The 17,779-nt window shown below is 31.8% G+C and overlaps 3 protein-coding genes across 4 annotated transcripts; 2 read left to right on the top strand and 1 right to left on the bottom strand.

Annotated features, from left to right (window-relative positions):
• Positions 1–1,667: 1,667 nt before the first annotated feature.
• LOC127905431 (putative glycine-rich cell wall structural protein 1) lies at positions 1,668–1,991 on the top strand. The gene has a single exon (XM_052453641.1). It carries the CDS (start codon positions 1,668–1,670, stop codon positions 1,989–1,991), a length of 324 nt encoding a protein of 107 aa, XP_052309601.1.
• Positions 1,992–6,797: 4,806 nt separating this feature from the next.
• Positions 6,798–9,001, top strand: LOC112327881 (uncharacterized). The gene is made up of 3 exons (XM_052453640.1): positions 6,798–6,936; positions 7,030–7,218; positions 8,865–9,001. The coding sequence occupies exons 1-3, from the start codon at positions 6,798–6,800 to the stop codon at positions 8,999–9,001; spliced, it is 465 nt and encodes a 154-aa protein (XP_052309600.1).
• Positions 8,117–14,037, bottom strand: LOC18099995 (uracil phosphoribosyltransferase). Of its 2 annotated transcripts, XR_008059608.1 has the most exons (14): positions 13,771–14,037; positions 13,575–13,673; positions 13,423–13,501; positions 13,285–13,343; positions 12,926–13,003; positions 12,654–12,735; positions 12,266–12,314; positions 11,944–12,005; positions 11,250–11,317; positions 10,299–10,354; positions 10,160–10,207; positions 10,002–10,072; positions 8,623–9,253; positions 8,117–8,519 (listed from the first exon to the last, which is right to left on the bottom strand). XR_008059608.1 is itself a non-coding variant. In XM_006381152.3 (13 exons), exons 1-12 carry the CDS (start codon positions 13,933–13,935, stop codon positions 10,021–10,023), a joined length of 897 nt encoding a protein of 298 aa, XP_006381214.1. In that variant the 5' UTR covers positions 13,936–14,037; the 3' UTR covers positions 9,808–9,932; positions 10,002–10,020. The 2 variants fall into 2 exon arrangements, 1 of the variants encoding a protein (XP_006381214.1); XM_006381152.3 differs by lacking the exons at positions 8,117–8,519; positions 8,623–9,253 and adding an exon at positions 9,808–9,932.
• Between the last annotated feature and the right edge of the window lie 3,742 nt (positions 14,038–17,779).

Genomic DNA, 17,779 nt, shown 5'->3' with positions numbered 1-17,779 from the left:
TTTTGATTAAACATTTAGTGGGGTCAAGGGTGCTGTAGGCTGCATGAAATGGCATGGAACTGAATCGTTCTATTAGAATAAAATCAGACGACAACTTTTGCCGCAACCAAATCATGAATCCTCATGTACTATTTGATACTTTCACGTAGATATCAACATATACTACAACATTGATGTCTTGTTTCATTATAATTATTATAATTATAAAGAAAACCAAGACCTGAGGTGTTTTTACTGTTGAAATGTATTGTTAATTTTCTCATATATAAATTCTGGATTGAAATAATAATTTTTTTTTAATTTTCAGTTCGGTCCTTGATCTTTTGTTTTGCACAATTGAATATTTTTTTAGCTCAAATTAGCACTCAATTGCTTATTCCTTTGGAAGAAAGGGTTGGATTAAAAGATAGAGGATAAAAGTAAAAAGAGCGGGGAAAATAGGGGATGGCTTCAAATTTTATTTGAAAAGTTTATTTTAATCCCCGTATATTTTTTAGTTATTAGGTGACAAGTCCCTTTAGATGTAAAAAATTCAATTTTAATATCAAATTTTATTTCCCTTACTTTTTAGTTCTTTTATATGAGAGAAAAGAGAGGCTTGCTGGATTCTAGTATAGAGGGAAAAAGTCTTCATAAACAACAATTCCAGCCATAAAAATAGTTGATATTGTTGTCAATGAATTTCATTTGATAAAGAAAGTTTTACTTATAATTTTTTTTTCCTTTTTCTTGCTTGAGGTAGTAGATTTGCTCGCGAGAAAAGTTTTTGGTTTATGTTGATTTCAATTTTTTGAGGCTCAGATATTAGCGTGTAATAAAATGATTTCGCAAGAAACAAGAAAATGAAATTGACCGTTAAGTTTGCAACGTAGAAGACAGTATTAGTCAATTAGCAAAATTATTCCGGAGGCCGATAGGACCGTATGGGTTTAACTCATTTTCCCAACCCAATTCATAGCCGAGATCATACCCTTTTTTTTTTTCATAGAAAAAGCCCTCAATCTAGCCCTAAACCATTATAAATTGAGTTTGAAACCTTTTAGATTTTATCAATTTTACTTCTTCATCTCTCAATTCATCCTATTTGTCCAATCTACGCATTCTCTAAGGCTTTCATTTATGATGCCAAATTAAGCTCGAATATGTCATAAATTTCATCCACTACACTACTAGCTCATAAATCCTTTTATATATATATATCATATTCAACACTTATATTCATGGTTCTTATGTTTTGGTTTGTCACGGTACGTATGCGTCGTCTGTATATATAATGCACAATTTTTCATTTCCAATGGGGCAAATTTGAAAGGAAAACATGGAATCTTCTTTTTCTTGGTGATGCTTAGAGTATTTGGCTAACTGATTTTCAAGGAAATTCAATTGTACTGGAAAGCGTGTTCTCCTCTAACAAGTAAGCTAGCCCATCAATCATTCAATCACCTGGAAAATCAGACGCTAATTTTGATTTGAATTTTCACATAATAAACGATAAGACTTGTCAAACCGCGGGTTTAATCTGGACACGTAATTGTTTTCAAGTACTAAAGAAGAATGGGCTAACTTCTCTGCCATGCACAACTATAATCTATAAAAGGAGCCGTAACTATGTGTGTATAATTAATTATTTTAAGTGCATAAAGAAGAGAAAGGAAAGAAAGACAGAAATGGTGGAACCTTGGGAGATCTTTCTTATACTTGTGTGCTCACTATTTGCTTTCTGTGTTCTTTTGAAGTTACTAGGAGTTGGTGGTAGGCTCAACAGCACCTGTGGTTGTGGTGATGGTAATGGTGATGATGGTGGGGATGGGGGTGGTGGGGATGGGGGTGGTGGTGATGATAGTGATGATAGTGATGATGGGGGTGATGGTGATGATGGTGGGGGTGGGGGTGGGGGTGGGGGTGGCGATGGGGGTGGGGGTGGCGATGGGGGTGGTGATGGGGGTGGGGGTGGGGGTGGTGGAGGCGGGGGTGGCTGTGGGGGTTGCTGACACAATGACACCATATCTCTCTTGTTCGGGATTCATGATCAAGGATGATTCCTGAGGTGTAATGTGATCGTTTGTTTTACAAGTTCAATTATTGTATTTTTAACATTATTTTCTTTTTTAGCCCATATATTTGTTTAGTACGGATATTTCTTTAATTTATATAGTTTTTTTTTCTTTATTTAATACCACACTTATTATAGTAACGAAGTTTTTTTTTATTTATTCTCATTGCACATCAATCGAAACTCATCAGACGATTTTAAAAATTCATCACTCTCATCGAGTTAATATACGTTAGGAATAATATGATGAATTTATATATAGCTTATTAATTACAACATAGATAATAATATTAATCATAGCTATATATGGTGTTGATGCTATAACTTTACGGTAGAAGTCATTATCTGTTAATAAATTATAACTCGGAAGATATAATTTTCTATGTACTAAGAAAATCTCGAGTTTGAATCTACTAATTAATCTAATATAATATGATAAAATTAGTCTAATGTAACATGATAAAATTCATTAATCACAGAGAAATTTCTTGCTTGAGAAAAAGGCAGATAGATCGATGAGGGAGGAATGAATATGTCATCTGCAAGTCCTTCTGGTTAAACGAGTTCTATATTCAATTCAAATTATATCCTCAGCAAAAGACTATATATACAAGGTTATTAACTAGGTCGTGAATTAATCTCTTAAATTGTCCGAGTTTGATCAGATTTTTTTTTTATTGCTCGATTTAATAACACAACACTGTATTTTATTGAATCCTAGCCATGCTGTAATCTCCCATACCTTAATCGCCTTTAACTATGATCGTGGCCCTGCAAAGTTACCAAGTTTCTTTCTTCAATTACTTATTATTTTATGTTATTTTAATGCTATTTCATCCTAATAATATCACCCCATAACAATTTTATAAAACCCCTCTTTTCACATAAGAATTTTAATTTCAAGAATTTAGAATTCAATCAAAACATCAACCAAACTTCTTAATAGCGTGTTCAAATAAGCTTAAAACACTTTACCAGACAATAATATATATACACTCTGAAAGCTAACCGATTAAGATTTCTCCAAGCTCTCTCCTTTTTTCTTCACCTCCCTAGCTTCTTCTCTCTAACTCCTTAACAATCTCACACTTTTCCCCACCCACCTACACACATAAATTTTGTTAATTCTCACTATGTCTTTTCTTTACATCCTTTTATGTTTTCTAGGTAATATTTTCTAGATTTCATTGTCAGTTTATACCAAATTTAAGCTAGGCTATTTCGAATTCCATTTAATTTTTATTAATGTTTCTATTTTTTTTCAGTCATTTTTGTATTCTTATTTGTAAAAATAGCACATAACCATTTTATTTCAAATTCCCAAAATCTACTATCTTCCTTCTAGTGTAAATAGTCAATTTACTTACTTAATATAATATTTACTTCATTATTCTTGTAGATCTTATCTAGGGTTTACATCCTATAACATTCTATTTTTAAAATAATAACTTACTCGAAGTTTAAAATTTTTAAGAACTCATTTTACTCTATTCAATATGTCCATAATTATTTCCTAATTAACCCAGTTTATTTTCAGGTTCAAACTTAATTTTTTATTAATATTAAAAAAATTAGTATGGGGTTTTACACTTATAAAGAAACAAAATGTCATTGTAAGAAACATGGTAATGATGATTGGTCTGTCGTCAGAACCACCAAATTATAATTTTGACTTAACTATCACAAACAAAATAAATTTGTAGTATGATCATGAAAACCAGGTTGAACCCAAGAAAAATTTCATTTAATCTTCTTACAGTATGCCGAAATGAGAAAGAATGGGGGATTTGAATGAAGAATTCAAGAAACAATAATTCTGAAAATAATAAATTGATATGTCATTAAATCAGTTCAAAGGTCCACATATCCATTCCTATAAATCTGTTGATCATCGAAGTAAAATAAATATTCTTTCACGCCAAGAAAATAAATTTGATATCCCTTAAAGCTGAGGAAAATCGATGATATTACGAGTACGTTAATTAGAAAAAGCTCTCTAATCCATTTCTTACCATTAAGTGAATGTAATATTGAAAGCAATTTTCATTCACTTGGCAGTAGTCTTAGGAATAAAATCTATGCATTTTTTCTAAGCAAACATTCAAAAGCTTGACAATTTTAACTTAGTTTATTCTTCTCTAATAAATCAAGATGAGAGTTGCAACAATCTAATTAATTCTTTTGCTTCTTACTCTAGTCTCTAACAACAATTACGGATTGAAAGAAACTAGAAAGCATACATGCCATCTCAAAACAATTCAATAATCTTGGATAACAATCAAAAGCATAATTCTGAACAAGGAAAAATAAATACTTGAATCTGAAAGAATTAAAATGATAACGATACTTCTCACAACGTGCTAATGAAGATGATGTATATCCTTCTTAAACCAAATTCAGGAGTTTAGTTCATGGTTACTAGAAAATTGACAAAAGCAGATAAGAAAGGAATGTTTTTTCAACCATGTTTCAGCTGTGTTCTGCTCTCTTTATCCTCCCCCTTTGCTACCGAAATCTTCAAGATTCTTAAGCTAATTAGGAGTCTTCATGATGCTAAATTCGTTTCTTTTTTATCTAGTCTTTAAGGTTGGATAAATCTCTCAGAATTTGTGTTGAAATCTGCTTCTGTTGCTGTCACAATTCTATTGTAATACCAACTATGTTGCAATTTAGACTTTGATTCTGACTTGATTTCTTGCAATATTCGATCATCTCAGCTATATTCTTTAATTCATGACATGCTAAAGGCTTGATCTGCACCTTTCTTGGGTCCTAGGACCCACCATTTTTATGTCAGATTCTCAACCGTATTGGGATGCTCGACACCATTAGTTTCCAAATCAGATCAGAGGACCCATTTCAACTATCCAGATTGCATTCGGTTTCTATCCTTCAAAGTAATTTTATCTAACTTTGAGTTCTTCATGAAAGTTGTAGTCCTAGATGTTTAGATGAATTTAGATTTTTGAATCGCCTGATTTTGATATCATAAGCTCAAGATATTCCGATTTGAATCTCTAGTATGAAAGTAGAGAATCCTGTTGCGAAAAGGATTATGGCCCGAGTTTGCAAGTTTGATTCGAGGTCCAAATGAGATCGTAATTTTGCACATAATATCTTCCTAGAAAGCTTGATATGTGTACTTCAACTTAGATTAAGCTCACCTTCTCATTATGAAACACTAACTTGGCAAAACACCTATCACAAGAAACTAGGTCCAAAACATAAAATACAGAATTTCTTATCTTTTAATAATTAATTCATGAAGTCTCTTCTACATGTCAAACTCATAAAAATAACTTCCAATCAATTCAAATAAGTTCAAAATACATTAAAAATTATAGTGTAAAAGGATTAAAAACACACACACACACACACACACACACACACACACACATATATATATATATATATATATATATATATATATATATATATATATATATATATTGCAATTATCAATGACACAAGAAAAGGCAGGAGAAGTGAATTTCAGCATAGCATAGTAAAAGTTTTTATCAGGCTAAATTCTCATGAATAATCATTTATTCTCATCAAATTTATACATAAAATATCTCAATTCAACTAAACTTTAACTTCCAGTAGCTTTCTTATAAATATTTACTTCACAATTTTTTTTTTTTTTGAGGTTGCATTACTTCCAATAGCATAAAAATTAAAAGTGTACTAAATCCCAAAACTTTTCCCCGGCTGTACTTGTTTTCAATTTTTTTACTCAGCGTGTTATTTTTTTTAAAAAAAAAACTCAGATATTAGCTTGTAATAAAATGATTTCCCAAGAAACAAGAAAATGAAATTGACCGTTAAGTTTGCAACATAGAAGACAGTATTAGTCGACTAGCAAAATTATTGACTAATTTTCCCAACCCAATTCGTAGCCGAGATCATACCCTTTTTTTTTCATAGAAAAAGCCCTCAATCTAGCCCTAAACATGTTAATTAGCCCATTATAAATTGAGTTTGAAACCTTTTAGATCTTATCAATTTTACTCTAAATATAATAAATATCAGAGGAAGTCATCTCTCAATTCATCCACTATTAACAATAATTAAATATTGTCCAATCTACGCATTCTCTAAGGCTTTCAACACTTATATTCATGGCTCTTATGTTTTGGTTTGTCACGGTATGCGTCGTCTGTATATATCAAAGCTTTCCAGTCAAATAGTAAACTTCTTAATAACGTGTTAAAATACTTTGCCGGGCGGGCAATAATATACACTCCGAAAGCTAACCAGTCAAGATTTATCAAAGCTTTCTCATTTTTATATTAAACGAGGGGTTTCTCTCATTAATTAATTCATCCTTGGACTCTTCCATTCGACCTCGATTGATTTTTGTTTGATCGAGTCCTTATAGGTCATGCTATGTTGATAATATGCTACCCTGCGTGGCAAATGGTAATCCCTTGAAGAGAATTAGTCAGAAGTTGACCAGTTGCTATAGCAAGTAAGCTAGCCCATGAATCATTCAATTACCTGGATCCAAAATCAACAGAGAGACGCTAATCTTGATTTCAGTTTTCACATGTATAATAAACGACAAGACTTGGCAAACCGCGGGTTTAATCTGGACACGTCATTGTTTTCAAGAACTAAAGAAGAATTAATGGGCTACCTTCTCTGCCATGCACAACTACAATCTATAAAAGGAGCCGTAACTATGTGTGTATAACTAATTATTTTAACTACGTAAAAGAAGAGAAAGGAAAGAAAGACAGAAATGGAACCTTTTGTGAAACCTTTGGTGATCTTTGTTATACTTGTGTGCTCAATGCTTGTTTTCTGTGGTCTTTTAACGACGTTCCTAAGACGATATGGTGGTAGGCTCAATAACACTGGTGGTGGTGGTCGTCGTCGTGGTAGTGGTGGTGGTGGTGGTGGTGGTGGTGGTGGTGGTGGTGGTGACATAGAAGATGGTGGTCCTGATTGTACACCTGATACTGGAGGAGTAGGCGGTGGCTGTGATTTTGGAGGCGGGGGCTGGGGCGGGGGTGGCGATGGGGGTGGGGGTGGGGGTGGTGGGGGCGGGGGCTGGGGCGGGGGTGGCGATGGGGGTGGGGGTGGTGGAGGTGGAGGCGGGGGTGGGGGTGGCGATGGGGGAGGTGGAGGCGGGGGTGGGGGTGGTGGAGGCGGGGGTGGGGGTTGTTGACACAGTGACACCAACTCTCTCTTGTTCGGGATTCATGATCGAGGATGATTCCTGAGGTGTGTGTAATGTGATGATTTGTTGTACAAGTTCAATTATTGTATTTTTAACACCATTTTCTTTTTTAGCCCATATATATATTTGTTTAGAGCAGGTATTTGTTTAATGTATATAGATTTTTTTTCATTTATTTAATACCACACTTAGTATAGTAACGAAGTTTTTCTTATCTCATTGGACATCAATCGAAGCTCATCAAACGATATTACAAATAATATAATAATAAGAGGATTCAATCTTCCTATGCTCAACTTGGTATGGATAGAATAGCCTCTTTTGAAAGAAAAAAAATGATTGTTCGTGGTCCTTCTAAAACCTCTTTTATCCTTTCTAATAATATAATTCAGGTCCATAGTATTTAATTTTCATTCAAAATTTTATTTTTTTTATATCTTAGTCCCGATTAAGAAAAAGAAGAGAAAAGAACTTACTAGATTCCGGTGTAAGAAATAAAATCATTATTGACAATAATGATTACCATCAAAATTATTAATCTCGAAAGAAGAGAAAAGAACTTACTAGATTCCGGTGTAAGAAATAAAATCATTATTGACAATAATGATTACCATCAAAATTATTAATCTCGATACCAACATGTTCTATTCAGTGAGAGGGGTTCCACTTATATATTTTAAATTCTTAAAATTGTCTAAAAAATTACCCACACCATTTAGTTTTTTCTGTAATGATTATCCATAATCCATGACTAGATTATCCATAATCTAGATTTTTTAATTGTTCAAGGTCTTGCCAATAGTTTTGATAGAATAATCTATCCTCGTTTCGTGGAAGAGATTTCTTAGTTTCTTTTCCTGTATTTTGGAATCAAGGACTTTCGAATTAGTTTTTAATTATTTAACATAAGACTAAGTCTTTGGCACGTAGTTTAGATCAGAAATATAGAATGTATCTGTTCACTAAAAACCACACTAAGCCGCCACCAGGGATTTCTTCCACCCTCTTTCGGGGCATAAGTCGCAATCTATCTCATATTTTTATATTTCCATGCCAAGGAATGTTATTAGATGATCTCATTTACGTGCGTGGAATATTTATGACTTCTGTCTGACATTGTTGCGGGATGTTCTGAGGAGCATTGAGCGAAGTCTCTGAGTTTGTCTTCTTGAATATATCCTTGATTTCTACGTCATTTTCTATTATCCTTGGCCGCTACAGCCAGCCTGCATGCAAACTGGAACTCTGACGGAGACCCTTGCAATACGTAAGAATGGACGGCTGCAAACTCGAGGCATGGATTAGATGGTAACGATTATGTGTAGATCGGGCTAGTCATCTTAAGTTGGACTAAGGAAATTAAAATGGCGGTTCCTGTTCTTACCATCAATTCAGAGTTTCGAGCTGCTCAGGAAAATCAACAGACCAAGGCTTGCTCCTGTTGTGCCTGGAATCGTAAACTCGCTGTTTGCGCTCGCTCCACCTAGCTGGCAGCAAACCTTAGACAATCACTTGGCTATCAAAGAGAGAGAGGCAGTGATATCCCTTGTTTCTCAAGTTTCAGTAATGGAGGCCTCTTAGCTGCATTTGTAGCAGCTTTCTTGTCGATTTGTCTCTGCAAGCTAGGTTTTAACCGCAAAGAGGTCGAGCAGTCCAAGCCAATTGAAGAAAATGGCGCCAAAATCAAAGGTGTTGATGAAGATTATGGCACCATAGAAGAGGGTCGTGAAGCTGGTGGTAGTGGTGGTAGGGGCAGTAACTGAAACTACTTTCACGTTCTCTATCATCTTTGTCATACTTGTTACTTCTTACATATGATCATCTCATAAAAATAAAAAATAAAAAATACCCATATGTATTCAACTGGGGAAACCCATATTAAAGGCATGATAGGAAATGGGATGAGGGTACTGGGGATATTAACAAATATATATATATATATATATATATATATATAGGGGGCACAGTTGATTTAGTTGCCATCGCTGCATGAAGCCATTAACATCTACAACAAACTGCCATAGTATTCAATAAAATGAGCAATAACATTCTAGGAAAAGGTTTTTATTATCCTTGGCATTAACAAATATTTTACTTTATGATAATCATGATTATTGAATAGTTTTTATAGTGTTTGATATTATAATAGAAATTGTTTTTTAAAGTATTTTTTATTAAAAATACATCAAAATAATATTTTAAAAAATTACTTTTTAACATCAAAACAATTCAAAAACACTAAACAAAAATTATTTAAAGCAAGAAAAACTGTGATCCGATTGAAAAAACTAAGGAAATTTAAACTTTTGGGATTCGGTAGCTGATCAATGATTCTGCAACTAAAATGTCGAGCTTGCAAGCTGCTTATGCTTTTGAATTAACTCATTTTGTCATGAATTATTTATATATATAAAAAATAACTTCTGAATCAGGACTCAAAAGTCAATAGTCATTTTCTACAAGTCGAAGTGACAATAAAAAGCATGATCATCCAAGCTATCTAAGACTTCGATTTCAAGTGGCTGATGTGATTTTACTGCATGCTTTGATTGGTGGCTTCACAGTATGCTAAGCAAGCAAATAAACTTTTTGCCAATTAAAATACAATTTTCTTTTCTTTTACAAAATTCCTCAATTTCCCCCCTTTCTATGAGCTGAACCATTGCAAAAAACTCATGAAAGCCTTTTTAAGTCCTGAAATAAGTGGACACTCAATAATCAAAATTGCAAGCCAAGACAATTAAGAACAGGCTAGAGGCATACATGAAAATCTACTTGGACTTCATGTTCCGAAGCTGCGATCTCCTGCATCTCCAAGTCCAGGAACTATGAACCTGAAAAGAACAGATTAATAAAAGGGTGAAACACACATCTTCACCTCTAACTGTTTGCTGGGTATAATTATGGTGACAGGTACTTACCCTTTGTCGTTAACAGTGGGGTCTATGATTCCAGTGTAAACATGAAGCCTGGAAAATCACCAAATAAGGAAACGGTAAATGCCTCACAAATGTTTCATCCATATTTACTTGCAAAAAAATCATTTGAGGTTATTACTACCCCGGGAATTTCTCACTGAGCTTTTGAAGGGCTGGAGGAGCAGCTACAGCAGATATCTGTCATACAGCAGTTTTTCCTTCAGCAATCTACTCACTGAAGTTTACACACACACACTTGAACAGAGACTAAAAGACCAGACTTCCAATATTCTACAAACAATTATCAATAACCCAAATTACCCACTATGCATCACACCTTAAACTGCTGAACAACTAGCATTTTATCTTGAAGCAGATTTTCTTCTAAACAGTAAAAGCAAAGCCCATATAAGATGAGAAAAATGAAAATAATATTAGAACTTGTTGCATTTTCATGGAATGCTGTAATTGCATTTGGCAACCCTATGACACCTAATAATATTCACTCAAAAATACAATGCAAGCAAAGATACACATGTGATTGTCTGAAGTGCACAGAAAAGAAAGTAGATATTAACAAGGTCATCGAGTCAGATATATAGCTCACGAATCTCGGTGTCATGTCCTCATCCCTTTTACCTCCCCCCAGCTCTCACTTTTGTCCACATAACAGAACAATAAACAACTAATGACAATCCTTCAACAAGCATTTAAATATAACAGATCAACACAGAGTTATATGATATGAATCTTTTCCTATCATTTCCATGCTATATGAGATTTTATCTTTAATTCTGCATGATCATTTTTTTGGCATTCCCAATCCTAAAGCTATTGTTTCCAGGCCTTCAAAACACTTTCTTGGAACATATAAGCAAGAGAAACCATTGGACAAGAATTTCCAATCTTATTTTAACACAAGATGTGGCAATAGATCTTGAGAAAAGCAAATCACTATGCGCTAAACATTCAAACAAAAAATCAAGAAATATAACATGTAAGCAAAACCCGTCCTCCCAATTTACTTCTGAAGAATAAAAGTGTGCCAAACTTGATTAAAATAAAAACCAGGATCTCTGATTGAATTATTTACCACTTTGATCTGCTGGTTTTCAACCCCACGCTCCTTAATAAGTTCAAGCGACGCCACTATCGTCCCCCCTGGAATCAAGAAAAAAGCCTCAAAATCATGAATAGTTACAGGCCACCATTGAGGAAAGTAACTTTCTTAAAAGTTGCAACATTTTGTGCTAGTAATAAATGCAAAAGTATTGCACAAGAAATTACACATCACATGGAGCATTTTTTTGGTGGTGGTGGGCAGGGGAAGGAGAATGAGAGGATTGGAAATATTTTCATAAGAAAATTGATAAATTCACAGTCATCAAGAGTTTCTTCTTCTCATCCAGCTAAGCAATGAAAGATTAATATATATATATATATATATAACTGATGAATAACATACTGGATAATGGCTAAATATTTCACCTAATCTGTTCATTAGAAATTTGTATATCTTAGAAAGATGAAGGAATAACTACGTATTTTATTTCTGTTGTCCTTCAATGAAGCAATAATGGTTAGACTGCAAGCTTGCAGTAGAAATGAAAGACTGCTTATGCAAATCCTACTTGCTTTATATAACCAGTATTATGGTACTGCACTACTGGATGGTTTGTTATTTCATGTTGCAACATCAAAGAAAGACAACAGAAAACTTTACGTTGATGAATTCGAACTTTATCACAGTGTTGCCAGCATTCCTATTTATCAGAGTAGATCAGTACCTGTTGCCAGCATAGGATCGACCACAAGAACTCGAGACCCTTCAGGGAATGTGTCAGGCAACCTATTGAAAGAGTTGAAAAATGTGAATAATAAACATGAGGGTCTGAAAACGAATTCTAAAATGAAATACAGTAAAAGAATTAAACCAGACAAACAAACAGGAAATAAAAGAAGATCTGGTGCACTGGAAGTACACATTAATAAAAAGAGATGAGAAGATTCCAATTCATTAGTATTTGAAATTAATAGATGACAGAATCACATAATGCAAACGGAGGGTATGATAAACATTTCCTTATTTCTCAGACAGAAAATTCTTACTTATTCAGATATATTGTTGGTTGAAGTGTCTCTTCATCTCTACTTATCCCTATTGCAAGAGAACAAACAAAAGAACAAGACAATTACAATTCTTAAACCAACAATGTTGTCAATCCACAATAATAGACAATCATAGATCTCTCATTCTCATTCTTAAACTGTTTTAGAATAACTGTCATTTTGCAGTTTCTTTTAAATAGCTGACCCCAAGAAAATAGGTAGTAGACCTACAGCCCATTGCAGGCACGGACAGGATTTAATCCCAAATCTATAGGGACAATTATAAGGAATCTTATCATTGTTATCATGACTGTAATGACATCTCAAAAGAAAGGGAAAAGGCACTTTGCCCCATCTTTGCTCTCATATTTAGCATATGTGAACGTACCTAGATGGTATGTTTTGGTTGCTGGCAGAATTGATGATGCATGTTCTGCAAGAGCAAGACCAGCTCGCAAGATTGGAATAATCTTCAAAACAGAAGAAAACATTAACTCATCACCCAGCTAGCAGCATTCAATTAGATCATAACACTTTCATTACAACCGTACCACAGAAACAAATACTTTAACATAGAAACAAAAATTGATTGACAAAGTCAATAGCAGAGTAGCAACAAAAAAGGAAAACACCATTGAAATTCTGCAATTATTAACTCACTGCCACAGGCTCTCTTGGATCAATAAATTCAACAGATGCAACTCCCATCGGTGACTGAATCTCTCCAGTGACCATAGGCTAGCAGCAACAAAACAGAAAATCAAGTCAGGAAACATGAAACGATTAAAAACAACTCATTAAGAATAAAAATTTCTCTCGTGAAATGCTTAAAAAAACAATCAACAATGCACAATAGAGTTTCTTAAGTTCTTGACAAATCCAAAATTCCCATTTATCAGAAGTTCTTAATATTTTTACTAAACCCCAGATTCCCATTTGTCAAGAAATTATAACGGACATTCAAAGAGAGGAAAAGAATCAAGGAAAGGACGAAACATAGTGAAATTAAAGAAACTAACCAACCAGTCCCTTGAAGCTTCATATATAAGTAGCCTGCCTAACTCAGCCATAGCATTCCCTGCAACAAAAAAATTAAAAAATTAAAAAAAAATACAGAAAATAAATTAAAATAAAAAAGGGACTGAGTCCAAACTAACTGAAAATCGGGGAAGGAGTTTGTTCATTTCTCAAAACGGAAACCCAGTGCTTTATCAATGGATGTGGAGGCACAAATACCTGAAAAAAATACTAATTTTAACAAGACAGTAAAATAAATGGAGTTAACAGAGATCAAGAAATAGAGACTGACAAGCATGCGGTCCTCTGAAATGGACATCTCCTCGGCAGTGGCCATGTGAGACTTCACAGTAACAAAGCTGCGCCGAAGAGTAACGGAGCACGACATCATCTGGTAAGTGAAAGACAGAGACAGCCGGGCAATATTCTCCATTAGTAATATTATTTATTGAAAATAATAAAAAAGAAAGTACATATTTAGTAATTACCTGTTTTGGAAGACGGGGTTTGAGGGTAGGAGGAGGGGGAAAGGAATGATTATTAAGTAGGAGAGGAGGAGAGTTAGGGTTTTGGTGATGACATTTGGGCGAGAAACGCGGCGTGGAAGGAGGGTATGCCCGGAGACAGTTGATATTACTAACGCGGCACGCCATGCATCCCAAGATGGATTTCGTTCGATCTCAAGCTCAAGATTCCTACGCAGTTTTTTTATTTTCGGATAGAATTGGGACTTCTGGTTTCAATGGGGTGGGCGGGTACATTGGATCTTATAGCCCTATTGGGCTAATCCATTATCTGTGGAGTCTCCTATTAAAAATAAAAAATAAAATAAAATAAAATAAAAAGTGAGCGATTGAATAATTATTACCTGCGCTGCTTTAAAGTTACTAAAAAATAAATAAAAGAAGAAAAATCATGAAACAACCGTTACAGTAACAGGAGTGAAGAAAAAACACAGGAATTTTATGAGCTAATTAAATCGTTGAAACTATTTAATCAATCCATATAATAGCAAAAATAATGAAATACTCTTTTTTCTTTTTCTTTTTCTTTTTCTTTTTCACAAAAAAATAATAATAATAAATATGAAATTGAAGAAAGGACTAAGTTGAAAATGAATTTGAATAGGGACTAAATACATAGCTTCTAAAACCATGATGAGTAATTAACTCTTATTATGCCAAAACTTTTGGCCTTTGATTCCAATTACTTCCGGTTATTGTTGGATTCCACCGGTAAAGATCCCGCGTACTAGTATGAATAGTATGAATAAGCAGGAGTAATTAATTTTTAATCCAGATATGTATAAACTGATTGAAATATTTATATTAAAAAAAATCAGTTATTAATTATTAATACAAAAAATAAAGAAGTTAATCCAGGAATATAGGCTGCAATAAGGAATGGATTTTTATTGATATAGGAGGTGTTTAGCAGTTAAATCAAAACATTATTTGTCTAAAATTTAAAAATATTTTTTTTATTTAAAATTAATTTTTTTAATGCTTTTAAATTATTTTGATATATTGATATCTAAAATTAATTTTAAAAAATAAAAAATATTATTTTAATATATTTTTAAGTGAAAATCAATTTAAAACATGACAACTATCATATACCCAAATATACCCAAAATTTCAAACATCAAATATACTTTAGCTTTTCTCCATCATGATTTGTTGTGTTCGATATTACATTAATTGCTTGCTAATCTTAATCTGGACTCACCTTGGAAACAAAAACAGAAAAAACAAATTAATAATCACTGATAACATGGCAATGGTGTCCCTCTGTATTATATTGAAATTGTTAAAAAGTAATCTATTGACTCCAAAAAAAGAACATCTATCAAACAAATATAAAAGAACATATATATATATATATATTGAAAAAATCAAAAACAAATGGGAAAAAAAAATATTTTATGAAAAAAAACCATAAGAAAAGAAAAAAAATTGGGAAAAAAACCAAAAAAAAAAAAACACTATATCAATCCACAGTAATACGTGAAAAAAGTTATACTGCTTTCCCCACATGTTTTAAAGTATTACTTAATTAGGTTTTTTTTTCTTGAAATATGTTGCGGGTAGGTTTAAAAAAACTTTGAATCTAAAAGAATATCCAACCTCAGATAAAATTTTGGTATTGTTATTAAATTTGATTTAGCAAGTTAATCATAAATTCCACTTGGCTGACTATTTACCTAGGAGTAGTAATTTAAAATTAATTTTATGACAGTTACCCTTACATTATCTTGTTTTAATAACTTCGTTTTTAAAAAATATTTTTTACTTAATGATATGATAACAAAAATAGATATTCATGTAATAAAAACATCAATCAAATATCAAAACAATTGTTTAAGACTGTGATAACTTCATATAAAATAAAACGAAACAAATTTTGAATCCTAATTTAAAATAAATTAAATATTGAAGGATTAAATTAATAAAAAAATAATAAAAAATGAAAGATGGCATTTTAAAAAATATAAACTATTTAGCATTGTTATTAAACCATACCCAATGAGTCAGCCTTGAAATCTCTCGACCTTTACTTAGCCCAAGTTTAAAATTAACTAGCAATAAAGTTGACTCTACATAACTTAATTGACTTTATAGGTCTAAAGACAACTTGGACGACCAATAAAAATGTGGTTTGATTTTAAAAAAAAATTCTAGATGATATATTTTTTTAACACTTAGACAACAACACATTGAATCGACCTAGATTTATGACTTAACTCGCAAAACTCGCGACCTAGATCATGAACTCCACTAAATTTAAAAAATTTATTTATTTTAAAATATTTTTTATTTAATGATATGGTAACAAAAATATGTGCTTGCAAAAATTGATTACCAACCAAATATTATGATATTTGTTTGAAACTGCGATACTCATAAAAAGCAAAAAAAAAATCGATTCAAAATTAATAAAATATTGAAGTATGAAATTGAAAGAAAAATATTTGGAAGCTAGAAACATTTTAAAAAATAAAAGGAAAATGAAAAAATCTTGAAAAATTAGAAAAACAAATTGAGGTGTTTCATTGTTCATGTGAATTGTGAAGCACTATAAATACATCCGGTTTTTTTAGTAAAGATATTGGATTATTTACTCACACTACGCTAGAAGTCGGATTGATTTTTTTAAAAAAATGTAAAAAAAAAAAATTAGGCATTACTAATGTGTTTTCAAGAAGAAAGTTTTTTAAAATTGCATAAGGATTGACCCGGTTGATTTGACAAATTCAAAGGTAACTTGGAAAACTATATAAAAAAAATAGTTTGACTAAAAAAAAATTTTAAATGACATTTTAAAAAAAATATTGAGATGATAACGTATTAAATCAATGTGAGTCAACCTAGATTAACATGTAAAATTCATGATCGAAGTCATGAGTCCACGATAACCTCATAAAAAACAAATAAAAAAGTATTTTGAAACTCAATTCTCAATTGACTTAATGTTGAATGATGAAATTGAAAAACAAAATCAATAAAAAAAAATAACCCAAGTCAACCAGATGTAATATGTCAAATTTATGTATTAAGATCGGAATAACATAATAGAAAGGAAATCAAAATAAATTGTGATGCTTAATTACAAATCAATTCAATTTTAAAGGATGAAATTAAAAATAAAAATCAATTAAAAAAGGAGACAAAAAAAGACTCGAGTCAATCCGGGTTAACCACCAAATATGACTCGGGCCATGAGATTAGGATAACCTCATAGAAAATAAACTATAAAGTTTAATTCTCAATCAACCTAACATTAAAGGATAAAATTGAAAAAAAAAATACAAAAAAATCTAGCCAACCAGGTTAACTCACAAAAGTTGTGACTTGAGTCATGAAACTAGATAATCCTATAAAAAATAAATTAAAATAAATTATAAAACTTAATCTTAAATTCAATGTTAAAGGATGAAATTAAAAAAGAAATATTTAATAACAAAAAAACAAAAGCAGTTCCAATAAACTTTGTAAAAAATAATCGTGATTTTCACTTCTCAATTAGTTTTTTGTTTTGTTAATAAATCTGTCCATATATAAATTATATTTTAAAAATAATTAATAAGTATTCAACATGTTTGTAAGAAAAAACGAACCTCACATTAAGTTGAGAAATAATTTAATTATTAAATCTATATGATCTATACTTTCTTTCAAAACTATCACGCGTATTTGATGGAGTAATTTTATTATTATTATTATTATTATTATTATTATGCATCATAAATTGACTATGTTAATTGTCTTTGCAAAATATAAAAAGAGAGGATATTTGTGCTAAATAATAAATTAAAAAAATTATACTTTGTTTATTATATTTGTCTTCTCAATGTTTATAAGAAATTAACAAATGTTTTGAATTAGAAATTTAAATAAATCATTAAAGTATTATAAGTTTTAAATTATCACATGTAATTTCAGAGAAATAAATATTTGTTAAATTATAAATAATATATCCTTTAAACGTGAACACCTT

This window comes from Populus trichocarpa, chromosome 6, assembly GCF_000002775.5.
Source record: "Populus trichocarpa isolate Nisqually-1 chromosome 6, P.trichocarpa_v4.1, whole genome shotgun sequence".
NCBI classification, from domain to species: domain Eukaryota; kingdom Viridiplantae; phylum Streptophyta; class Magnoliopsida; order Malpighiales; family Salicaceae; genus Populus; species Populus trichocarpa.
Note: the sequence above shows the minus strand (reverse complement) of the source record. Positions and strands in the feature narration are given on the sequence as shown.